This window comes from Ciconia boyciana, chromosome 8, assembly GCF_034638445.1.
Source record: "Ciconia boyciana chromosome 8, ASM3463844v1, whole genome shotgun sequence".
In the NCBI taxonomy this organism is placed as follows: domain Eukaryota; kingdom Metazoa; phylum Chordata; class Aves; order Ciconiiformes; family Ciconiidae; genus Ciconia; species Ciconia boyciana.
Window position 1 is genome coordinate 3,807,742 of NC_132941.1, and position 25,666 is coordinate 3,833,407.

The following is a 25,666-nucleotide window of genomic DNA, read 5'->3' on the forward strand; positions in this document are numbered from 1 at the left end:
TCCCACTGCTTTCCAGAAGGAGCAGGAGCAGATCCTGGCCTCGGCCGTGCTTTCTGGCCAGGGCAGCCAAGCTGGCAGGCAGGGATGACTCAGGAACTGCGCTGTGTGCAGCAGCAGCTCCAGCTCTGTGCCAGCCGCAGCCCCCAGTGCTTCTCCTTCCTCCGGGCTTGTGGTTAGCACAGCATCTAGCTCACCCCAGCCTGACTACAGCCTGTGCAACGTGCCCTCCTCCAGAGCAAAGCCTCAATGTGCCGCTCCTGGTGGCTCTTCTTTGCTCCTGTTTAGGACAAATGGCTCTTAAACAGCTGATATTTAAAAGGGGATTTTATTGCCAAATCTCAAAGCTCTTTACAAGCAGGAGACAAAGTGCTGTCTTTCCACGGGCTGCAGCAGCTGCTTTTCAGATAGACATCCACATTTGCTTGCTTGCAAACTCACTTCCTTCCTGTCACAGACATGTAACCTGGTGGCACAGCCCAAAACACAGACTTACACCCCACCGCTCCATGCCCAGAGGGTTTTCAGGCACAAAAAAACCAGCCTTAGTGGAGCCAGAAATTAGATGTAAGTTTAAATGTAAGTTTAAAGGAAGATTTAAAGAAAAAGTGCATGGTGGCAGGATGTACAATGAAGATGGGAGTTGCTGTATGAGGTCAGAGCAGACCAGGATCCTGTCTCTGACTCTGACCAGCACTACCATTTTCAGAGGAGCATGTAAAAACACCCAGAAGGCAGTTTCCAGCCCTAGGAAGGGCCTGGCTCATGACCAGAATGAGAAGAACAAGTGGGAAAACTGCAGAAGGACCATGATGCATTTTTTCCTGCAAAGTCCAGGTGAATCAGGCTTATGGCCGGGCTAGACAGTTTAGGATGAACTGCTAACCCTATTAGAAAAAACAGTTAAAACCAAAGAGTCTCTAACATAGCGTTTTCAGCAGTAGAGTTACTGGGTGCTAGGGAGATTCCACTTAAGTTATATCTATTTACAAGACATAATACAAATCTAGTAAAGTTCTGTTAGTACAGCAAATACAGTAATTAGCTGTAGCTTGTAAAATTATTTAACTTGCCCATTTCCTAACAGATACAGGGGTTTTTATCTGTTAAGATTCCTCCTGATGGGTATTCAGTAAAATGTCAGACATTTATTCATTAGAATTTAGTATAATATAAAAATATACAGTAAATATAAGCACATCCTGTAGGCTTGGCTGTAACAGATAGGGATGTCTGGGTATTTTCATCAGCGCTTTGCCAGACAGGTATCTACAGAACACACCACCACAAGAAAACACCTGCAAGAGCAAAAGCATTTGTATATAAGTTAGGGGACTGAGCTATCCCATAAGCTGTTTTCATTCTCCTGGGTTTTCAGTTCCAGGCTTTGATTTGCCCATCCTGGAGTTTAGGACTGGCTTCTGCTCTGGGATATGAACCTGTACCCAGAGTTTGCCCTGGTTTGTGTGTCTTCCTGTTAGCGTGAACTGCTTTTTCCCCATCTAATTTATCTCGTTATAGAACTGCATCTTGCAAAAGCCTGCCTGCTCTCTGAAGCTGATGTCCCTCAACTTCCAGTGCACACCAGGTTCTGACAGCTCACATTCATACCACACAGTGTTCGGTAAACAAAAGTGCACATGCAGAAAAATACATTTAGATAGCAGATAGGCACTGAATATTGTCTGTGTTATTAGCCCTTGGCCTAAGTATGTCTGGAAAGGCAAATAAGACCCATGGTTCACATTGAATCTACAGCAGCAAATGACACAGATCCAGACTTTGCTCCAGGCTGTGTGCCTGGGAGTGGGCTTAGGACGTAGGAATCTTTTTGTCTCAAAGCAAAGCTTTTTGGCACCTGAGCCCTGAGTGTTTGACTGTGTAGAACTTTCCACGTGAGAGAATAACGAGTGAATTCCCATGCCATGTCTATGGCTGTCTTGAGAGGGGGACAGACCACTGAAACCAAGACTGCTTTAATCAAAAGAGGCAGAAGCATCAGTTCTAGTCACTACCTGTCTTGGTGGCTCCGGGTGGTGAAAAACAGGAAATTTGGAAGCCCAAAGCCAACACTTCTGTGCTCAGACCTGAAGTGCCCACTGCCTAGCCTAAGAAGCAGCTCAGATGAAGTTTTACTGGGCTGCTGCTATGGGGGCTGTTTGCAGCCCATTGCAGCCTTGTGGAACCTGGGAAATTACGAAAGAAAGAACAGAAGAAGAAGAAATGGGTGAGCTAGGAGGGCAGTGCTGGCAAACGAGAGAAAAGAGCTTAGGTAGCGTGTCACTCCTTAAAACCAGACTGGGAAGATTGTCCTTTTCCGTGCTTCCAGAGTCTGGCTTAAGCAAAGGAGAAGCCCTTTGGGCTGTCATATGATTCTCCTCAGAGCAACTATAGAGAATAGGGGAGGGGAGCCTGCTCGGGTACGGGGCTATACAGCAGTGGTGCAAAGACATGATTTTATCACGGCTGTAATCACTGAAGACCACGGGAACTGTGGTTGCTTTCAGCAGGTGGGCAGGGAAGCTGTGGGAATTGTGCCAGAGCCTTCTCCAATGGCTTCCTCGGACCCTTCTGTAGCGATGCATTTTTATTTTAATGTACTAAAGCCGCTGGGACCAGCCCCGAAGTTGTGCGTGCAAAATGCCTTTCCCTCCATGTACTCCAATTACAGACATCTGTGCCAAACCATGGCTCTCAGGCTAGCCAGAACACAGCAGGTAGAGACGTGTTAAATAGAAAGAGGGATCTCATCCAGACCTGCTGCCTGATGTGCATGCTCCTGTCAGTTAACATCCCAAGACAACACAGAGAGCGAGCCTACAGCTAAGGGAACACACATCCCTGAACTTTCTTAATGACAGCTCTCCTAGGAAGCTCCTGGGGACCTCCTGGACACAAGTTCTCCAAATGCCTGGCTAACTGTTCCCAACGATGATGAGGGGTTACCACATAGGTATGGTCCTCAGTAATCAACGTGTTGCGCTGCTAGAAGACGCTCCTTCAAAGGCCAAGTGTAACCTGCTCTTCGCCTCAATTTCCCTATTAATGAAACAGGAACAATTAATACTTGCCTGGCAATGATGCATTGAGGCTTGCATTCACTTACGCAGTGCTTAGCACACCTAAAGCTCTGCACAGCCAGGCTCAGAAGAGTGCCTTCGTACAGCTGCTCCAGACCTGAGGACACTACTTGGAGTCAGGAGTCGGCCAGTTTCGTTTGCCTCTGTGTGAGGTCACTTTTTACCTGTGGATGTGGTTTTATGAGTATCTTTGGAGAAGATTAAACCATTTATTTTTACATTTCTAGATGTCACTGGGCCAGGTGGTCTGGGAAACCTTGCCAGCAAGTGAACAAACACTGGCTACATTTATCCTTAAATGATTTAACTGGGAAAAACAGATAGGTGCCAGTGTAATGTGGTATCTGCTTGTCTGTAAATACAGATAGACAGGGGCTTTTGCTAGAGTAGCCATTCTACTCCTTTCAAAAATCTGGTTTGGTTTGATTACTGGTAATTTTTAAGGCCTGATCCATTGAAAGGACTTTGGACAGAGTCCTTAAAGAGCATTCACATTTTCGAAACCGTTCAATGTCCTGTAACCTTCTGCTGTGCTAAGAGGATTAGAACTGGACTGGTATGTACAGCATGAAGAAAGATAAAAAGATGCTATAACTGAAAGCTCAATTCTGTCCCCTAAACATGGTGCATGCACAGCAAAACACCACCTTTTAAACACTGGCCTAGCAATGGTACAAATCATAAATGGCAAATGTTTAGCTTTGATTTTGAGAAAGAAGTCTCTTTGAAGAGTATGTCAGGGAGCACTTCTCCTGTAAAGAGTCACTAGATCCTTTTGCTTTTCTTTCTGTTTCTGTGTTGCTTCTTTTTTCAGTTCTCCAAGACCTTTAATTTCTTGCAAAACTTGTGTAGCTTGCCGAAGTTGTTCCACTGCCTCATTGAGTAATGTCTCTGCCATCACTGGGGACCCATTCCCCTCCTGGGCCTGTTCCAACCCTTCACGTAAAACCTTCTGCAGAAGTTTTTCTGCCTTTTCCCTTTCATTAGCAACTTTCTCCTCCATTTTAGCTAAGCAGTGATGGGAATCCTTGGGGAAACCTTGGCCTGGAAGTGCTCTTTGTGTATTTTTGGAATCAGACAGCAAGTCTCCCAGAGAAGAACTGCGAAGTTTGACACCTGAAGTGCTTTCTACAGAGGCTTTTTTCTCAATAGAGAAAGCTCTTTCTGCTTTTACACTCTCATGGCCTGTTTCTGTAGATAAGGAAGTCTCTGCCTCTTCTGCTGAAGTTTGCTGTTCCTTCTCAGCAGGGGTTCTCCCATTTCCTTCTTCAGTTTCAACTGCTGGGGATGTGGACTCTGCCACCTCGCTGGCTGAGATCCCATTCACCGGGGGCTTGGAGCTGCCAGACTCCAGGTCTTCCCAAACCCCAACTTCCAGGTCATCATGGCTGGAGTTCATTGCGGCTAGCATTTTTTCTGACAGAATCTTAGGAGGAACAGGAGGATTTGTAACATCTGCAGTGGCAATCTCAGCAAGGTTGTCTTTGCTACTATCTCCTGATGATTTCAAGTCTTCTGTGGTTTTAGGCTCAAGGACTGGTTGGTCCCAAGCTACTTTTAGTTTGTCTGGCACGCTCTTAGGAAGAGGAATTGGAGCTTTTGCTATGCCCCTGTTGCTGACCTCAATGAGGTTCTCTTTGTTCTCCTCACTTGGTGCTTGGGATCCTTCCATATTCTCCTCTGGGCTTACAGAGTCCTCTTCCTTGGCATTTACATTGTCCTTTGATGCTATGCCTTCCTTAAGCTTCTTATCTGGAGGCAACGGAGGAGACAGAGGTTTTTTATGTTCCTGGTCAGGAACATTTTTCTCCGCGTCTTGGTTTTCTTTTGTGCCAGTGGGTTTTGTAGGTGGCATAGGTGGCTTTGGAGTTTCTTTCTGAGGTGGCACATTGTCACTTTCGCTGATAGTGGAATCAAAGTTTGGCGGTCCGTTGTCTACTATATCCAGATCTAGTCGCAGGATACCATCTGATGTAGACTTGGCAGCCTGAAATACAAGAGAGAACTTTTTCAATATCTATCCCATCATCGATCCTGTGCTCCATCTTTTAACTTCAAGTTAAAGTGCAAGGCCCTCACAACCAGAATGGCAAGCAAGGGGTTGCTGCTTCACACATCCACTCCATTTATCCTTACGTCTGTTGAAACTGCAAGAAGAATCTGACTGATAACAAAACCGGTGCTCTTAAGAGCAGCTTTTCCTATAGCTCAAGAGCAATCTATGGAGCTTGCACTTCTTCCATGCAGCATCACCCTGTGCTACCCTCTAACAGCAGTAGCCAGCTCTACCAGCGTTAATCTGACAAGTGAAACCCAATGTGATCTGCTATGCTAAAATTTAATGAGCTGTGATAATCACGAGTCCCAAACATTTTGTCCAACAAAGAAGAAAGTTGGGTCAAGTCACGTACATTGCAGCAAAACTTGAATGCATCGAGTCAAGCACTTCCACCCCCCTGCATAGCCCCGCTTTTTCCCCAGACCAACACGTTCTGTGAACATCACGAGCATTTTGCTGCCGAGTTATTTTCAGCCTGATGGTGCAGCAACTTGCACGAGAATATCAAAGCCAATAACCATAAGCAGTCAAGAGTTAGGACGTAAGCACAGAACTTACTTTACTACTTCCTTTGAGAAGAACGTCTCAAAGCCTGTTCCACGATAACCTTATTTCTTGGTTTTCCTGTCGGTGCAAGCTGTCAGCTCTGCCATATTTTAATTCTTTATGCTGTGGTAGGTGGATCCCTCTACTCCCCTCATTTACAACGTGCCTACCCAAAGCACACCTGCTTTCAGGACTGTCATATTTTTACTTGAACATATAAAACAATTTGATCTTTAGATTGCTTGGCTAGGGATACTATTGTAATACCGTTGCCTTCTGCTTGCTTCCTCCAACCTGATGTCATCCCTGTCTTACTGGGGCCAAGCCTCAGCTGGTTAAACCTCCTTCAAACCACAGGCTGTGTGCAAATCGCTCTAGTAGAAGGATTTGCCTAAAAAGGATGGACTTAGTAAAGACATTGCAGCATGTAAGCTCAGTCCCCTGGAGGGAGAAATGCGGTGACAGTTCCTGTGTGAGGGAACCCAAAACCACACGAGGGTGTAGCTGCAGCCAGGGCCAGACTCCTGCAGTGCAGGGAGTTTAGTTAAAGTCTCTCTTTGCCTTTCCAGCCCATCAGAGAGATGGAGGCAAGCTGCATCCTGGCAGCTTGGCCCTGACCTGTCCTCACCTGGCCTGCTTTGACACTAAAAATCATTGTGCATCCCATTTCCTTCACGATACTGCAGCCAGCAGCTGTGATACACATCTTTCTGCAGGCTCTATCCCCTCCCTTTCCCCTCATTCCTGCTTCTGAATTTGTAAGCCAGTTTCCCCTGAATTTGGCTGAAGGTGAGAGGTCTTACAGGTATTAACCTCAGAGGTATCTTGTGAATTTAGTGAGCTGAGTAGGGGAGAGAGATCTTTTTAGTGCCTAGGGAAGGGCTTCCTACCTTCCTGAACCCATATTAGGCAACAGAGAATCCACACTTCATTGCTGCTGTGACTTTTGTCATGTTTTCTTCTGCGGTTTTCTGGAGGAGTGGATGGGAATCTATGATTCATTCCCATGCATTTCTCTAGAAGAGACACTCTTCCTCCATTTCTATGCAAAGTAAAAAGTCTCAGGGCATCTCATTTTCTGCACGAGGGTCATCCGAGTGCTGTGCAGAGACATATGTCAGAGTCTTGGAAGTTTGAAGAAAGAAGGTTTGATTTAAAAACCTTCCTTGGTTGAGATTAATGCTCTGCTAAAATATCAATATGTCTTTTTCATAAATCACAGGAATCAAACATTAGTAAGAACCTCTCCCATAGAAATGAATGGCAGCTTTATTTTGTGGTGGTTTTTCTTTCTTTCTTTTTTTTTTTTTTTTTTTTTAAGTGACAGATCCAGAAAATCAGTTAAGAGTATACAGGCTAGTCCATAAAACTGCCTGGGAGAATAATGTATTCTGTTTCAGACCTAAGGAAGGGCTTGTAAGCTTGAAAGCTTGTCTGCTTTTTCCAGTTAGGTTAATAAAAAATACAGTTTCTCCCCCCAGACCATGCAGTTCTTCTACATTTAGACCACTGTGGCTACAAAATCATCGCTTCTTAGAAAATAAATATAGGCGCTTCGGTCTCTTCTGATTAAAGAGAAACTATAATGGCTCTCACCAGACAGTGAAGCAGCTCATGAGTTATGAAAAGCTAAACATATTGTAACGTGTTGCAGCAACTACAGACCTATGGGAACCTGGAGCTTCGTTAGAGAGGTGCTGGTGCAGTCCTTCCCGGAGGAAGCTGTTTCCCTCGTCAGCTTTCTCTGGGCTCTCTGTACCCAGGGTTTTCCCTGGGGTTTTGTACCTAAGTGGAAGTTCTTGGTGATCCCAGCTGGGGAGATGGCTCACCCCGGGGGGGGTCCACTTACCTCCTTTAGGTGACTTCTCGTGGGTGGCCTGCGTCCGTGGGTCATTTTCACTCTGTCCCGAGTTACGTGGTCCAAAGAAAGGCTCTCATCTACTTTAACCTTTAAAAGGGAGAAGAGGAGGGAAAGAAAAAAGGAAGAGGGTCATTAATTTCTCAAGATACTTTTATAAAGTTCTCACTGTCACACATGAAGAGATGGAGCATTTGGATCCAGGAGGGTTTTGAATATTTCACCACTACAGACTTTGCCTCAGACCTTAGTTACAGCCTGCATGGAAAGCCCTGCATGTACGTGATGGATATTTAAGGTATCTGTCCTATACTGACCCGTGTTTATCTAAAAGACACTCCAAAGCAAAGCATCCAACCTTCAGAGGTTTGCGATGGCTAACCTCCCCTCTACCTAAAGGGCAGGGAAGGAAGGACACAAGGCAGCTTTGTTGTCCTCGCTGCAGCCCGGGCTTGGACCGGCTCCTGCATGTGACAGAGCACAGCGCCGAAATTGCTGTTGCCATCTTAGAGGTGAAAGCTCATTAATAACCGTGACCTGAGTGTGAACTGTATCAGCAGCGCTTTGTTACAGACCTTCCCTTCCACAGCTCTAATGACCACAGGATGCTGAAGAGAAGGTGTGAGCAGTGACCTGGATTAATTGCAACTCTAGCTGAATTAACACATTTATTTCCTGGAATCAGATGAGAAATCCACTGCCTCCCGCATGTGGGGAGGGAGGTCCCAGCCCCCTGGCAGGTACTTCTCTGCGCCAGCTCTGTGACCGCCCACCCACCCTCGCTGCGATGGCTGAGGGCTGGAATCTGCTCCACCAGTGACCGGGGATGGTGAAACGTCAGCGTGTCCTTGGTTTGCTGGCCACAGGTTTGTACAATAGGAAAGCTGGGTGAAATAGAGATTTAAAGGGAAAAATGGGTCCCAATCCCTGGCTGATATGGCAGAGTGGTTTTACAGCTCTTTCAGCGGAGAACAGCTAATCCAAGCCAGCTGAGGACTTGACCTGTTAGCTTGTGCCTGGCCTGTGCAGAAACACTTTAAATCTGAGGTCTGATCCTCACTGGAATGAATGAGAATTAGAGGCTGGCTCCCTCTGAGAACCCAGGTCCTCGTAAGGAGGATAACCCCAGGCCACGGGGCAGGGAGGTGACCTGCGATCCCACCTTGCTGTCCTGCCACAGGGGTCTGCAGAGTTCAGTGCCCACCGGAGGCAGCTCCAAGCCAGCGTGGGGTGGCTCCAGCAAGGGCTGGGCAGCATTGCATTACAGGACTTCGCATCTCCCACCCGCTGAAACACGAGAGCAGACCTGGCTGCTAAGCTCTCTGCTGCTGGGTTTTATCTTCCCAGGCTGCTGCCGGTCCCAGCCGGCCCCTTTAATTCCATGTGCTGCTTCCCACTTGGTCCAAAAGCCCGAGGAACAGCTACACCCCACTACCAGCAAAAACCTGACACTGACTGCCATTTTCCTTGACAAAAAAGGAGCATGTTCTAGCCTCTCCTCCTGCTTTTGCCTGCTGCTGAATAAAAGCAAAAGCCCAAGCTCTCAGAGTTCGCATCTCTAGCACCGTATCTGCAGCGCTTAGCCCTTTGCTCAAAACTTTTACTCATTGCTTCGGTTTCCTTTGCTAAACAGATCTTGCTGATTGCTTCGTCCCCTCGTTACCCTGCCCATTTCTTCTTGAGTCATTCCCGTGATGGTGGTTTTGTGGACTTCCTTTCAGTTACTGAAACAACTGCAGAATGGATACCTCTCCTTTGGTTTAGTTCAGGGCTGATTTAGAAGCTAACAGGGAGCAGGGCAAGGTTAGCCAGGCTCTAGGATGTGCAATTTTCATCCTTGGAGAATTTGGGAGTGCAGGAGTGCTGGGGCCAGCTGAGAGGCAGGCAGGTTTGGCCAGGGCCATGGAGTAACTTTCCACCCGACTTCTCTCCAGACTGCAGGCGGAATAGCTGGTGGACTGAGTCATTTCAGATTTTTCCAGTCTTGAAGACTGGGCTATGTCCTAACCAAATACCTCCATTTCCAGGTTGCTTGGTGCTGAGGATCATGGCAGCGTGGGGAAGACAGGTCTCTCCAGGCTGCAGCCCCAGCTCGACACAACTCAGCGCTGCAGCTGCTTCTCTGCACCAGCCGCTTCCATTGGGAGAGCGGAACACCCCTATATTCGACGATCCCAAACCACTGAAGCGAGCAGACCACCTCACACTGACTTTGGTGAGCTCTTGTGTCCCCTGGGCCTCTTGATGAGACGCTAGCTCTTAGCAGCACAGACCGTCCCTCCGGCACGCTGCCTACTCAACCAGCTGCCCCTGCCTCCCTGCATCTAACCCTGGCCAGAAGAAAGGGAAAAGCAGCAAGAGATAGGATGGTGCAAATGGCTCTCGACATGTTCTACCTTCTTGGGCTGGGAACTGAAGTGGCTAAAAGCTCCCAGCCTGCGGGGATGTGACCTGGTTTGCCTTGAATACCATCTTTCTCTTTCCTTTGCCATGGCTGCCATGCAGGAAGGACAGGGAGCACGGGGGCTGAGGCAAGTTCTGCTTTCAGCTAAAAAAGCAGTGGACGAGAACTGACACAGAAATACAGGAGTTTGAAAACTGTTCCTCTTACCTCATCAAATACTTTGTTTTTGCCTCTATTGATCCCTTCATTAAGAGCTTTTATCCACGATTCCTTTTCTTCCAAAGTTGGAGCTTGAAATTTGATATCATGAACCTGCAAGAGCAGAGAGACAATTTTTGCCTAAGCGTTCCTTGCCAGGAACAGAGAGGTAGCTCTCTGCTCTCTGTGTATCACTTCAGTTTCTGTATAACATCCCGTTCCAGCCTGTGTTTAAATTACAGATTCCTTTGCGCTTTGGCAAGTACTTCACTTCATAGCTCCCATGGACAGGATTTTGTTATGCTGAACAGCTTGTTGCTGTAGTTTTATTTTTGCAACTAGTCACGAAAGTAGTAAGAAAGTAAGAGTTTCTTCCTTCTGCAAAACGCTCGGAATAGCTCTTAGAGCAGCCACAAGCCGTATAGCAAATGGTCACACCGTGTATAGAGAGTCAGACTGAAAGTCCAAGTCATTTTGTGCTGGTTCAGATGCAATAAAGTACTTTATCTCCAACTTCCCCCCAGGCTGCAAGCAACGGGAAGACTGTGTGCAGCGGGCTCTGCCTGCTTCCCTGTTACTGCGGCTCCGCAGAACAGAACTGATACGGGAATGCGGGGCTCTGACCTTGGCTGCACTAACGCCGATTCAGCCGAGCACGGACGTGACGAGGCATGAGGGCAATGTAAGTGAAAAAATTAACCATATCTTTTTCTGTTTGCAAGTGAAGAAATACAGCGGTGAGCGCTACAGACACGCACTTTCTGGGGTTTGAAGAGCTGTCCTAAGAAGAAGGGAAGAGTCGGCCGTAAAAGAGGGAACTGGCAAGAAGCACGGGACACAAATAAGGAGGGAGCGATGGGTGATTGTATGGCCTGTCCTCCCTTCAGCCAGCTCTCCCCTTCCTCCAGGGCAGTCCCATGGCTGTGCTCAGTGTTTCAAATCTCTTCTTGACCACATCAAGAACAATGGGTAGGGTGTTATTTATTTCACTGCTGTGCTCTCTGAGCACCTCACCAGGATTATGTAGCTTTGCCCTAAAGTGAGCTTTGCCCACTTCAGGTGAGAGAAATAATCATCTTCAAATCTTACAGGTTACAGGTGGCTCTGTGGCAGACTGGCTTGGATCCAAACAGCTCCCTGCGGTGCCCTAATCCGCACACAGGCACACAGAAATGCTCTTGCGCTAAAGAACATCATCGAAGTTGCCAAATCAAGCACTTAAAAATTAGACAATCCCAACGCTGCCGGGGCAGTCCTAACTCAGCCTGCTAGCACCATCCCTAGTGACAGGAGCGGCACTTCTTACTGAGCTATCCCATCGCGTGTTTTACTGGGTCAGTATGTCTTATTGATTGCACTCTGCTCGAGCCCCGCCCTGAAAACAGAATTACTGATTCCCCTGACAATCTTTCCTTTGCTGCTTATCACTACAATATCTGGGGGCTTCACAAATGACTTTTCAGAGCAACTGAAATGATCCACTTCTTACAGGTGGGGAGGGGAGATACAGAGAGGCTCATCCAAAACACATACTAGCGGGGTCTCGTTTGGAATAGTTTTTTCAGGTATTTAACATCCTATAGGTATTCTGCACCTTCCCATTGCCTTCAAGAGCAGTTGTAGTCCCAGCCTTTTTGTAAATGAGGCCCCCCATTCTAAAATCACAACAGTGTCTATATAAAACAGGGACTATATAAAATGAGGGTGACAAAGCTAACGGTGACTGACAGTCGAATGCTCTTAGCAGCTCCCTGTTCTGTTTATGCCACAACAAAGCAGCAACTGTTTTGGGTCTCAGCAACTTCTGAAGGTACCATAAGAAATTCTGCCGAACTAAAGCCTGATCTCCTTACACCCACTGCTGCTGTTTAGCTAGAAACCGACTGCCCTTCCCTCCTGCATTTATTCCTCGCTTCAACACCATGGTTTTACATCTGCACATCACAGCGACAAAGTGCCAGACCCTCACAACCAGCACGGCAAGCAGGGAGTTAAGCAGCAATGTGGGGAAAGATTATTTGTTCGATTAGTTTGCACATAAGGTGTTGGGACCACATGTCTTCCTGAGAGCTCAGAGGAGAGGTTAGGGCCTGAACCACAGCCCGCTGCAAAAAGAGCCCTTTGTCTGGGACACAGAAGGGCCACATTAACCAGGGAACCTAAGGGAAGGCAAGGCTCCAAAACAGAGCGACAGCCAGATTTTGTTTTAGTCCAAGCAGGCCTGTTTTTGTGTGTGCTTAAAAACTTTTTTTGTTTGGAAACGATTTTGCCTCAAAGCTTTGTGATTATAAAAGCTTATGAGAAAGCTCTACTTGTGAACAGCTGAGCTGCTGCACTGCCTGGCAAAGACCTGGCAGCCTGCACCAGGGTTTAGAAATCTCTGTACATGTTGTTCAAGGGAAGGATTCCTGCTTCACTTCAAGCTTCCTCTTCCAACGCCACTTTCTGTGCCTCATTCTCAACAAAAGCCTCCGGCCTCCCGGAGCTGAGACTGTGACTAAGTGCTGGTGTCAGCAACCCCGCGGCAGGGCAGAGCGAAGGCTCAGGGGGATGGTTTGTCATTAATGAGAAGCTGAGATGTCCCTCCGGCACACAACCCTCTGCCGCACAGTGTTAACGCTGACCAACCGCCGCAGCCACCGAACGCAGACTCAACAGATGGTGGGGGAAAGGGACTCGGGGGAAGATGCTCCCAAGGCATCAGCAGAAAGAGCCCTCCAGTCTCCCGATGGGCTGGGCAAGGGAGGACAAGCAGCACTCTGCGTGGGACCCTGCTCCCTGCGATGGGCAGCGCAGGCAATCCCAGATTTGTGCCGCTGCAGCCCTGCTCCCTGCTTGCACAAGTCCCTGGGGCTGTGACACAGAGGGGCAGCCTCGAGGCTCGCAGCGGGTTCCTCCCAGTACACCCAGCTGTCTTTGAAAACTTTTTTCTCCTTTTTCGAACAATATCCACAGACACCAAGGAAGCATCATGCTGCTGGGGCTCTGAGGCTGGTGCTCCAGATGCTGCCAGCCAGAGTCTCTTTGTTGCTTTGCAGTCCCTTGTCTGTCTGCATTCATCTGTGGCTCGTGTCCTCGGCCACGGCACTGGGGAGAGGAGGCTAACCCAGAGCAGCGTGGACGCTCTCTGTAAAGCAGACGGCTGCGGAGAAGAGGCAGGAAGGAGCTGGAGGAGTTGGTCTCAGTCCCGCCTGTCGCTGGGGCTCTGTACACTAGTCTGAGACCCCCAGGTCCTCTACAAGCAAGAAACAAGTGAATTTACCTTGTCTGTATTTTTACTCATTTGAGTATTCACAGATATCAGAGGATGCACCTGAAGATGGATACTCCCCACAAAACGTTAAGCAGGGTCTGTTCTCAGGCAGCAATTTAAGGCAGAGAGTCAGTGACACCAAATCTAAGAGGGCAGCAGGCACATTTGCTCTCCTTCTTGCTAAGCCAGCTGAGACTGAGTCATGCCATAAACAACAGGCTGGTGTGCCAGGAAAAGCTGTCATGGCTAAACCTAATGTGATAGTGACCATTGTAAGCCATGAATACAGACTACGCAATTTACTGTCAGTTAACTCGGAGCACAGCACGGCCAGTCATCTCCTGCTGAATCACTGGCTAGATGTCATGCAACAAGAGGCTCACACACGGGTCACTGTCCGTGATGGCAGCAAGCACAGTGTCCCCGATTGCTCCATGTCTTCTCAGAGCCATCAGTCTCTTCAAGCAGTGACAGTCTCATGCCTGTGCTGACCCTGCTTTCCAGGAAAGAGAAGCGTTCTCAGGATCAGTCTGTTGTACTTGCACTAAATGATTTAACAGACAAGCTCCGGAGAACCGCATAGCTGCGGTTTAAGACCTCTACCAACACTAGCTCTTTGCGGAGCAATTCTGCTAGATGCTGCTGATCTGCAGCAGAGGTGGGTGACAGAAACCTCTGCTTGCTCCTCTGCTGTTTCAGTGCAAAGCCTGGTGGTGGCTTCAGTTCAGTGGAGCTGGCCTAAACTGGGCTGTGAACTGCTGGTTTAGGTGTGGGAATGTGTTCCCTTCTGCTGCCTTTCAGTACGGGGTGGTCACCCCCAGTAGAAGCCAGAGCAAAGCTGGGTCAGTAACATCTTACACTACCAAGAACGCACCAGAGTCTATCTGCCAGATGTGAGGTCATCTCCTGCCTTCTTCTACATGACTTTGTCAGGTTAGATCATGGAGGGAAAAGTGGAAGCCAAGGGACTGTCAGTTAGGGGATTCTTGTGGTTTTCTGCAGCTGAACCAAGAGCTACCTCATCCCTGGGAATAACACAGCATCTCTGCCAAGCTGGCAGACCCCGGGAGCTGACTCCTCCAGGCACAGGGCAAATGTGCCTTCACTGCGATCTGCTGCAGCTTCCAGGCTGGGCTCCTGCTGAAGGCAGCTGCAGGTACCTCCAAATTCAACTAAGGGAAAAATAAGCAATGGAAGTTTCCACCCCTGACTACAGGTGCGGAGCTTGTGCCTGACCGTGCTAGGAACAGATGCGTGGGGAGCTGCAATGCTTGCTCGTGGACTCTTTTCCTTACTACCACCCTGTTTCTTCCCATTCTTAAGAATTCCCCATAGCTGAAGGCTTTCAGACCTGCCGAATACCAGACTTGCGCCAATCTCTAGTCTCTAGGCAGCTTACACCAAGCATCACTTACACTGCTTTTTGCATCGTGAGTATGGTTTAAAGTCTCCCGGCCAAGTCTGCTGCCCTTTCTTACAAGCTCACCTCCCTGCATCCAACAGTTTTCATTTAATTGCTGTGGGTGGAACAAAGCATTTGAGATTTCTAAGCAGAACGGGTCTTTTGCACACTTCCAGCTTCCTTTGCTGAAGAATCAAGGCTCAGGGGGCAGTGCTTTCTTTCAGTTCCATACCAGTGCAGGCGTGTGACATGCTCGTACTGTCACAACTTAACAAAAATGTCATCCTTGTGAACAGGGCAAGCAGAATCTGGGGTACATCCATCAAAGACCAGTGCTTAGCAAGGCAACTTATTTATTCGGGTGCAACTCCAGCTGCAGAGTAGCTTTAACTGACTGATTCATGTCCTCTGCTCTTCAAGAATATCCCATCCAAGATTTAAACTGGGATTCCCCTACAGCTAAACTGGGCTCCCTTATTCAACAGGGAAACACCTATTTGTGCACCGAAACAGAAATGGCCTTCCCCATCTTGTTCATAAGCCCCACAAACCCGCTGGCTTTCTGCATTCCTCAGCATTGTGCTCAGGAGAGGGGGCAAAAAAAACCCCAGCAAGATCTGGCAGGGCTTGGCAAGGCAGCTCACAGGGTGATTTTGAACTGTGGATGGCAGCAAGCCTCCCAAATGGAAAATGTTCAGCTGATATATATCGCCACAGCTGCAATTTCAAAACAGAAGAAGGACAGTTGTGTACATTGGCCTCCTAACTGAAGCCTGTTCTAACATCTGCCAAAGTATGTTGTGTGTCAACACCCTCACCAGATTCCCAGCCAAAAGGAGGGTGGGAGGGGAACTACAAACAGGGAACTTTTCATTTATAAAAGCCCTTCCTTTCACCAAAAGAGCCTAATAAAAAGTAGCCTCTATCTAGGCCCCCATTTAATCAGTGGCACGAAAAACAGGGGAGCTGTCAACTTGCCAACGTGCCAAAAGGATGAAGTTACCCCTTCGGGGCAGAGCTTGGGCATATCTTTCTCCTAGCAAGAAATGAAAGGTTTAGGAACAGGTCTCACACCCTGCATTGATTCATGCAGCAGTGCAGAGACATATGCAGCTATTACGCACTTCACCCCTCCAAGTAACATACTTGCAGATAATAATAATTCCTACTATGCTGCCCATCTCTGAGCACACAGGCTTTTCTTTGCCTCCCTGGGAGTAGGTGTGCACTTAGAGTTATTGAGCCACCCTCTAGAAAACACACCCAGCCTGCCAGAGTTAGCCACTTTCAATCTAAAATTCACATTATTTCTGATTAATCAAGTTACAAAACAAACGCTAAACCTCCACTCAGACTGGAGTGACTCACTGCTCTGGGATCCGGTGCTGAGCAGGAGCTCACCAGCCCAGGGTGCAAATTTCCAGGCTACCATCACTTTGGTGCACGGTGCTTAATATCACTTTTCTCCCCGATACAGACTGCGCCTACTTGCAAAACGAACATCATTCACCTTCTCTCTCCACCCCCACCCTGGTCCACGTGAGTGTTTTGGGGCAGGACAGTCCTTGTTTTGTTGTTTTGAATGAAGTTTAGCACAATGATGCTCTGAACTCAGCTGGGGTCTTATTATACGAATAAACACTAAGTGACTGGAGTGAAAGAATAAGCAACAATGACAATAATGACTAAACAGTCTCCATTTATTTAAACAAAATGGAGATGGGGGAATGCAGGCAAGTTGGTATTTTTGCCTGTTCACATTCTTATGGAAATGAACATGTTTTGTCCCTCACAACCTCTCAGATTTGCACGGGGAGATTTAATAAGATCTCCAATGCCAATAAAATCATGTTTAAATTAGAATGTAAGTCAAAGTGCAATGCCTCAGAGCAACAACAGAAGCATCCTAGCCCATAAAGATGCTGAAACGGATAGCACGTAAGTAGGAACTGAGGAGAACTTCCAAAGATGTGTAGTGACGATGAACCTACATAGGAAGGAAGTCAAGCGTGTCCTTGCATACAGTGCTCAGATGGATGTATAACTTCTTTGCAACACCAGCCTGGTTGTTAGGTTCAGGATCTAACCAGATGCTACGCAGGACGCTAAAGATGTAGAGTTTTACGAATTCTGCAAAATAAGTCTTTTCTCCTAGGAACTGTTTGGCTGCAAGTAACTTTGCACTGGAGTTTCTCAGATCAACGGTTCCAGCTCCAGGAATTGTCTCAGTACATGGATCGGGATCATTGATTTCACTGGAACTTAGGCAAAGCTACAGCACGCGCAGCTGGGACAGGGACACTTCCTTGCCCAGAGCACATGGGGGAACCACAGGGAATGGTCCTTCTCACTGCTCAGGGAGTACTGGAAGAAAGAAAATGATAAAGCAGGAAAAATATCAAGAGGAAAAAGTTGAGTCGCAGGAAGACAGTTTCCCCACCACAAGAAGAAAGTCTACAAGACAGTACCATTCCTCCTTACACACTGTATTCACGGCTATAGGTCATTTCTCCCAGCTGCCAAAGAGCTAAATCTCAGAGCCTTTCATCTGCTCTGGGTGCAGCTGCCTGGGAACTCATTGTGGAGTCTGCAGACTTGAGGGTGATGAGAAAGGCAATCCTACCTTCTTACCCGGGGAGCGGATTAAAATGAAACGGTTTTTCTTTTTTAGTAGCGCACGCAGTTCCTGGCACTTGTCGTAACTCTCCAGTTCCACTGTTTCTATGCACTTCTGTTCATCCTGCAGAGAGGGAATGAAACATTATTATGAATAGGAGGCACTGAAATCAATTCTATACCATCAAACTCTGCATGTCTTCCCCTTGCATCTGTCTAAAAGCTCTTCTGCCTTAAAAATAACCTGCATGCAGACAGCAAACCCCCGTAAATCAGGCTGGCGTGTCACTAAGAAAACACCCCAGTCTTTAAGCTACAGGCCAATTTGTGGCTAGTGGTCCACAGTGGCTGTGCAAATAACACGTTGTGGACAGTAACACCAGCCTCTGCCATCTCTGTTGGCCTCATCCAGGGATCTGCAGCCAGAAACAAGGTGGGAAGGTCTTTGCCCATCATCCTGCCCCAGCCACAGGCTGAGAATGTGCTGTCAGTCCTGGCATAGGAAGGAGGAATAACACGATGCGCTTTCCTAAACCTTGCTGGCGTGATCTCAGAGCACTCCCCAGGATTCCCCTTAGCTTGGCGACACTGCCTCCTCCCCACAATGAACGCAGGAGATGTTATTCTACTTTTTGACAGGGAAGACAGTGCAAGTGTCATGACGGTCCAAGCAGCCCCCCAGGAAGCCCAAGGCAGAGCGGAGATAAGAAGCGAGCCCTGCGGCTGCGTCGAGCCTCAGCAAGGTCGGCGGGAGCCACGTGCGACTGGGACACGCTCCTCTTTCAGCCACGCTCTGAGCTGTCAAAATGCTTAGGACTGGAAATACGGTTCCGTACAGCCAGCAAAACTGTCAGGGCCAGCGTCTCAGTGGGGAATATTTATCTCTGGTGTATCTCCACTGATGACTGCTGGCCATGATCTTGGCTTATTTCTCCCAGTAACATAACTAAAATTCCACACGTGGTGCGTGGCTCAGTTCAGCTGTGGAGCACCATCCCTAATAGGAATCGCAGCGTAACGCTGGGCAGATAATATTCTTCATGTCTCAGTAGCCCAGAAGAGACCAAAGCGCCCTTTTCCTAAGTATTACACAAATAAGCATTGAGAATCGCAGAGCAGTTCTTGCCAGTGAAGTGCTACAGTCAGCATGCCTCATGAACCTCTCTGTTACCATCCTAAATTAAAACCGCTGGCCATGACCATGCCCAGCTCAGGCTCCGCTCCCAAGGCAGCTCCTTGTACCCGTATGAAGCAATTCCTGTAGTGGAGAGGGGGTGTGGGACGAGGAACCGTATCATAGCCAGGAAGCTGCTGCGTGGCTGGAGGCAGGGAATGGAGAGTTCAGAGGGAAGCGGGCTGCAGGGAATTTCCTCCCTTTACCACTTGACATCTAAGTTGCTGCGCAGAGCTCAGGCTGTGTTTAGATTTTTTTTAACCCTCCTATCTGGGGATGGAGGCCTGGCAGAGCTGATGCCGGTACGCAGAGCAAGTTCTGAGCTACTGAGGGATGTCTGGATCTAATTTACGTTTATTATTTTAATGACATTACTGTTTATTGCATTTAACACTGAGTAGGTGAATGTGACCAGAGAACTGGGAAAATGTATACTACGACGAGGAGATTAATCCTGCCCAAACCTAAAACCTAGCAGATAAAATCCTGCTGACGTTCTGAGCCCTTTGAAGGCACAAGGCTCCTGCTGCAATCCTGGTCTTGCAATGTCACTGCAAAAGGACAGGGATGGAAATAATAACCCCTCAGCGGCCAACAAATGACAGAGAAGGGTGAGGTCAGGAATACATGCCTCGGGGATGGGTGATCTCATCCTGGCCTTTGGTGGACGACCGCCCACATCACAGCACTGCCGCACGGCCGGTGCGGTTACCAGCTCTGACGTGAAAGTTTGCTGGGCTCAGGATGCAGGCAGCTTGGAGTGCTCTGGCCAGGGACCAGCACGAAGACTCCTGCCCACCCTCCCTGCTCTCAAGAGCAGCTCTGTCCCCAGCAGAGCCCAGTGGCTCCTTGTCCACACCATCCTTCCTGCCTCTTGGAGGGGAACCTTCCCTCTGATCCTGTGCAAGCTGTCCTCCACTTCCTAAGAACGGCAGAGCACCGAGCCGGGGGACAAGAAGGATTTGGCAGGGTCGAGAGCTGTGGTTTTGCCATGACATTGCCTTTTGGCATCCAGCTGCCCCTCTCCTCCCTGGGGAGGCTTGGGGGACTCTGGCCTGGCCAGGGAACAAGGGCCATGAGGATGGGGACATGCAGGACCCTGCCTCCCAGGGACACTGGCTTGACTGTGCAAGCCACAGCTCCTGCATCGCAGAGACCTGAACTTCACAAGTAAGTTATCCTCTTCAGGGAGGACAGGGAAGAAAGCAGCCAGAGAAATAAGAAAACTCCATGTCTGAGGGCAAAGGAAAAGCATCTGAGTTCAGGGAGCACCAACATGAGGCTTTTGTTTCTGTTTTACCCTTGGCACATGGCCACCCCCTCTCTGTGAGCCTACCTGGGTCACAAAGAGATCCTTTATGTTTGTCCTGCACCGCTAAGATAAAGACCGAAAGACCTGACCCTGCCGCGGGTCTCCAGGTCCCTTCAGCCTCCTGGGACCTGGAGGATACTCAGCATCACGCAGAGACAAGGTCGCTTCCAGAGTCCTGCCCCAACACACGGGTCTCAAACACGTGTTCTGGACAAGCTCCAGCTCCATTTGGTCTCTAGCGTCCCAAAGAAGTTAAAGCAATCCTTTTACATCGTCCTGAGACACAAAGGTTGAGTCCTCACTCGGTGGTCGCACCTCCCTGCCGCACACAGCTCACAAAGTTGTCCCATGGTGCTGCATTTGCTGCCAATCGAGGCAGGGAATTCCCTGCAGGCCACCTTTCTCTTTTCCTCTACAGATTTTAGGGCTTGTTTTTTAAATTGCTTTTGTGCTTGCTGTAAGTGACAATCAATAAGATGCTTAAAATCCTGGTACAAAACCCCCTACATTCATGATTTAATGCAGAAAACCAATTCCATTAGCTATTCATGGAGCAGACGCTGCGACTTAAACATGTATATGTCTGTAAGCTTGGCCCTTAAGAATAAAATTACTAAACACCTAAAGATATTAATGCAGGTGCTTAACCAAAGAATGACACTTGGCAAACGATTTCCTTAACAAAAAGTTGATAAAAAGGGGAAAAAAGACCCACTGAAATTTTTATTTATATGAAGGTAAAATTTCCAGTGAAGACCTCTTCACTGACACACATTCATGGCCTGTGACCCTCAGTGTACAATGTCTAGACTGTCTGAAATGATAATTTACTTCTCCATCTGAGGATCTCAAAGCATTTTAATAAATCATTTTTGGGTATACATAGCTATCACTTTACCAGGGGCAAAATGCAGATGTTAACTGCACGACTGTTAAATGCTGAGTGGATCCTCTGGTCTCTAGAAGACTCTTTGCCTAGTAGGTTTTTTCCCCTGTCAAATAATACGCTTAACACACACACCCCCCCAAACAACAAAAAACCAACTCTAACCCCTAGCTGCACTGTTTAGGGAAAAGAAACCAAACCCAAGACTGATGCTTTCTAATGCATGGAGTGATGATATTGATCCTCTGCATAGGATAGCCTGTTCTTCAGATGCTCTCTGTAGTTCTGCAAGGCTTAATTTTTATCCTTGCAAGAATATGCAGAGAGAAGACAAGAAACCCCGTTAGAAAATAACCTGCCCGCTTGGTTCCTTGTTTACATGAGGGTACAGATGTGGGGTGCTGTAGATAGAGGCACAGCAGATAACAAGAAATCCATCCCCCTTCACGTCACATCATGCTGAAAGAAACCTGAAGCCGGGTGGGATGACTTTCACACCCCATCTGCTCCAGGTAATACAACAGCCATTTGCAATTTGCCTTCAGGAGGTAGCTCTGCTTTAAACCAGCCCCAAAGCCTGACTAACAGATGCAATATGGGAAACACACTTCCCAGGGCAGGTCAGGAGCACATTCCAGGAGACTGCTATTGATGATGATAAATACAGCGTTTGTGTTCTGCTCAGACCGTACTTTCTGGTGACACGGTACAACGTTATTGCCTGCATCTTGTGTTGGCCATCCCCTCCGCTCTTGTTTTGCACACACGAACCTCAGCTACAAGCACAGCCAGCTTCACGCCATTGCATAAACAAGCGCGCCTGCGTATGAAACAACTGCTAAAGGCAATATTAGCACCTCTTCATGAAGGGCTCCAACAGGAGGGACTGATAAAAGCGCAATGCATCCAAGTCACTAGCTCAGTTCCTGGAAATCTGATGGGCTCAGACCAGCTGAAATACTCAGCCTCTACACCAACCCTCCCACATGGAAGCCGACCTCCCTCCCATTTAACCCACGTAGGTCTAGCTTAGGATACATACGGAAAGATGCTTGTATTTCTGTTACCTGAGGCTTTATCTCCTTTCTTTTTCTAGGGCCCCAATTCAGCAAGCACTGGACAATCCCATTTAAAAATGTTTCAGCCTGAGGATGGTCTGGGATGCTGTGCCCAGGGTCTCACACAGCAGGGCAGGTATGTCGAGAAGGTCCAGTGGGGAAAATGGCAGCTGGAGCTCTAGAAATAAAAGCCACCATAGCACGCCGCACCACAGACTCTCCTTTGACATTGGGCAAGGCCCTTCTCATCTCAAAACTCAGCTCCCCAGTTGTAAGACGGAGACAGCAACACTGCCCTAGCTCACGTTAAAAGAAGATAAATACAGTAATAAACATGAACTGCCTCAATTCTGTGGCAACAGGACCCCTCCTGAGTGCAGAAAATTGCCATTTCCTTTAGTTCCCCTGTAGTAAGTCTGCACAATCACATACTATCCTATTGTGCTACCAGACAATTTTGTAGCAATTTCCTCTCCTAAGACATTTGACTTCACTGTAAGCCAGTTTAATAGCCTATAGATATTAACATGATCCCTTATTTACAATAATGGGACCTTGTAGCTACTGTAGCTTACAGATGCAATTTATTACAGGATGTTACCACAATCCGCAGGCTACCAGAAAACATTATGCCTGGTTGTTACAAATGCCATTTTCCTTGTTGAGATAATAAAATAACCCTTTAAATGATTGGGATTTTTCCTTCTTCTGAACGTCTGTGAAAATTAATCTTACTTTAAAAGCCTCCTTTTCCCTTGTGGTAATGAGAGCCTCCATATATCTTGTTTTTAAAGGCATGCCCTTTAAAAAAACCTACGTCATGTTTATAGATTTTGAATCTGCTAGTTCCTGGAGCTTCGGCTGGAGTCAACAGGTGTCTGGGACACTGGGCAGCAATCTGCAAAGAGTCGATGGTTTGCAGGACCAGGCTGCATCTCTCTGCGTAAGAGAAACCCCCACCGCTTTGCCTGCCTTCCAAGCTGCTCATCACCTGACATTAACTTCTCATTTCATTATTCTTGCACTCTTCATGACATTTCAAAACTAAGAACAAACGCCTCTGGAAAGCTTTGGGATGCAGGAAGAGCTGGACGGTTCAGCGTATGGGAGGAGGTAATGCCCTTTAACCTAAACTGTTTAAAACAAATCTTCTTTATTAGGCAATAGTATGTTTTTTAAAAAAAAAAGAGAACCAAACTCATTTGGCAGTCCTGTTGTTCCTTAAACCAGCTGCTGAAACATTTCCCCATTCTTCTTCCCTTGACAGACCGCACAGAAGCTTTACATGATTTTGGTTTTGTATCATCCCGATTTCCACAGATGACCCGGACCCCCTTGTGTCAGACACCACACAGGCACGGGGTCTTTCCGCAGATGCAGTGAGAAACGCTCCTCCACCCTGATGCACACATGAACTTCCAGCCACCCTACACCAGCAGGGCTTAGACTTACCCACCCCTAATCTCAAACCTCCCTGGGTTGTAGTTTGTGCTCTGCACCGTAATTTCTAACTTTTGGGGCAAACTCTGCTCTTGCAGAAGCCCCTTCCAGCCCAGGAACCGAGGGCCTGACTCAGGAAAGAGCCACCTTGGCAGCCCAGCAGGACCAGCCCTGCACTCTCCATTCTTCTCGCATGAAGATGCGGGATATATTTGGCTTGGCTCTTATTTCTCATTTGATTGGAAACAACTCTAAACGAGGCCATGAACTTAAGGCATGCAATTTATCTAGGGAAGTCCAGGACAAGGCTCCCAGGGATCCTCTCCTCAGTACTGGCTCACAAAGGGAAAGGATGAGCCCAATCCAGACTGTGTCCCCGCTTAAGGAGGACAGCAAGCGTTCACAATCTCACCCTGTGTCCATCGGTGGCTAAACAAAACCCTGAAGAGTCTGGCTAGCAACAATCTGAGCTGCTTGGGGGGTGCCAAACAGCTGCAAGGTTGCCTGCCGTTCCTTCAAGCAGCAGGTGGGAAGTCAGCCTGCTACAATCCCGTTTTATCCTTTAAACGCCCAAACCACATAGTACATATCCTGCTTCCGCCCAAAGTTTTGCTCTGTTCCCCTTCTCACAGGATGTCCTGCCCCCGTTTGGTTTTGTTTTTGGTTTTGGTTTTTTTTTGGCAATGGCACTGTCAAAATATTTACTGGCTAAAATATGTATAATATATAATATACTCTAAAATGCAGCTGCTGTCTCTTCTTTATAGCATTTACCCTTCCTGGAGATAACTGGAGAAGCTCTTTTGAAAGGAATGGGCTAGAGGGAAGAGTGAAACACACAGGAACATGTGTCACCAAGGGCCTGATCCTGCCCCTCACTTCAAAGCCATTAGCTGTGACCATACCTCATCCTCATAGACCACGAGCTGCGTTTTCCGTAGCTGGATGTAACGATCCTTCCACAATCCCAGGAGCCCCCCGCTGCTTTTCTTAATCCAGCCGTATTTCTCTGCGGTCGGAGCAGACTTTGGTTTCTCCGAGACCTCCTCCTTTGTATCCTGCAAGGAGAGAAGGGAGAAGGAATTACATCAAAAGCACCTTCCATTCATTTAACGAAGGTCGTCAGAAAGCCCGCCCAGACAAGACCTCGGCACCCACCACACGTGGTCCCTCCCCACCACATCACAAGGGAAAAGACTGGCATCTTCCAGAGGAAAACTCAACCAGCTCCCAGCCCAGAGCTGCCACAGGACTGGGGAGCAGGCGTGGACCCTGGCCACCCCTGGGGACACTGGTGGGATGGCAGCAAGTCCACCTTGCTCCTCTGCTCCCTTCTCTGTGGGGGTACTCCCTGCTCGCTGTGCACCGAGTGCTCCTTGAAAGCGAGCACCCTCCTCTCCGCTTTGCTCCTCCAGCTCTGTCCTCCAGGACAGATCCTGCTGGCATCAGTAGCAACGGTCATATTTTAGCCCACGGCCACTTCTGCAAGCTTCTCCTCTAGGTCTCTGCGTTTGGTCGTCACCCCCAAACCAACTCCCGTGGGCACGAAATCCATGGCACAAGGGCAAGGACTTTATCACATCTGCACTAAAATGTTCCCGGCAGGCTCCTGCGTGGTTTGTAGGCGGAGGGAAGGACCGGCAGAGAAGGAAGCACCAGGAGTGGGGGTTCTTTTTGTCCTGACTTTAGCCCCTTGCTGGTTGTCCCAGCCTGCTCTCACCCGCCCACGGCAGCACGGGGAGCCCCAGCATCCTGCACCAGGAGGCTGCTGGCTTTCCAGGCCTGGTAAAAACCAGGAGATGCATAACCTCCCCGCTTTGAAAAAACCATCAGAAATATTCAATACCAATATTCTCGTCAAACAGAGACAAGAAACCTAAGACGGGGAACAGGGGCAGCCAGACTTATTAGTTGACTGCCTTCACCAGCAGACTTGGTTAAAGATGAGAGTTTCCCTCCCCTCCGGTGCGCTGGAAGAGCCTTTGCAAAGGCAGGATCCCCGTTTGCCTCCCTCGGAGCACCCCGCTGCTCCCAACGCCCCGTGGACCCCTCAATAAGCCTCTTTCCCCGGAGCAAGGCGAGGGGAATCCCTCACTGAGCCAAATCCGCTTACAGAAACACCTCGCCAACCTTGTGACTTGCAAGGCGAGGCCAACCCCAAATCCTCTGGCGTCCTCCCAGGAACCCCACTGTCCCCCCCAGACTCAGTTTCCTCCACGTCCCCGTCTGTAGTAGCAGCAATCCCACTGCAGAAAGGCAGCACAGTTGCACAAACCAAGGATGCACGACAAAGGCAGAGCCCCAACCATCCCCAAATGGCCCTCGCTAGCTGCTGAATGAAACCTTTTCTTGTAGGGGGAAAAGAAAAAAAAAAAAAAAAAAA

The 25,666-nt window shown here is 48.3% G+C and overlaps 1 protein-coding gene across 1 annotated transcript in view; it reads right to left on the reverse strand.

Moving 5' to 3' along the window:
• Positions 1-309: 309 nt before the first annotated feature.
• PLEKHO2 (pleckstrin homology domain containing O2) overlaps positions 310-25,666 on the reverse strand; it is a 29,511-nt gene continuing 4,154 nt past the window's right edge. The window contains exons 2-6 of the mRNA XM_072869996.1: positions 24,189-24,341; positions 17,421-17,537; positions 10,152-10,256; positions 7,532-7,630; positions 310-5,064 (exon numbers count right to left, since the gene is read on the reverse strand). Of these exons, the coding sequence (XP_072726097.1) occupies positions 3,814-5,064; positions 7,532-7,630; positions 10,152-10,256; positions 17,421-17,537; positions 24,189-24,341 (1,725 nt within the window). The 3' untranslated portion in view covers positions 310-3,813. The remainder of the gene's footprint in view (positions 5,065-7,531; positions 7,631-10,151; positions 10,257-17,420; positions 17,538-24,188; positions 24,342-25,666) is intronic.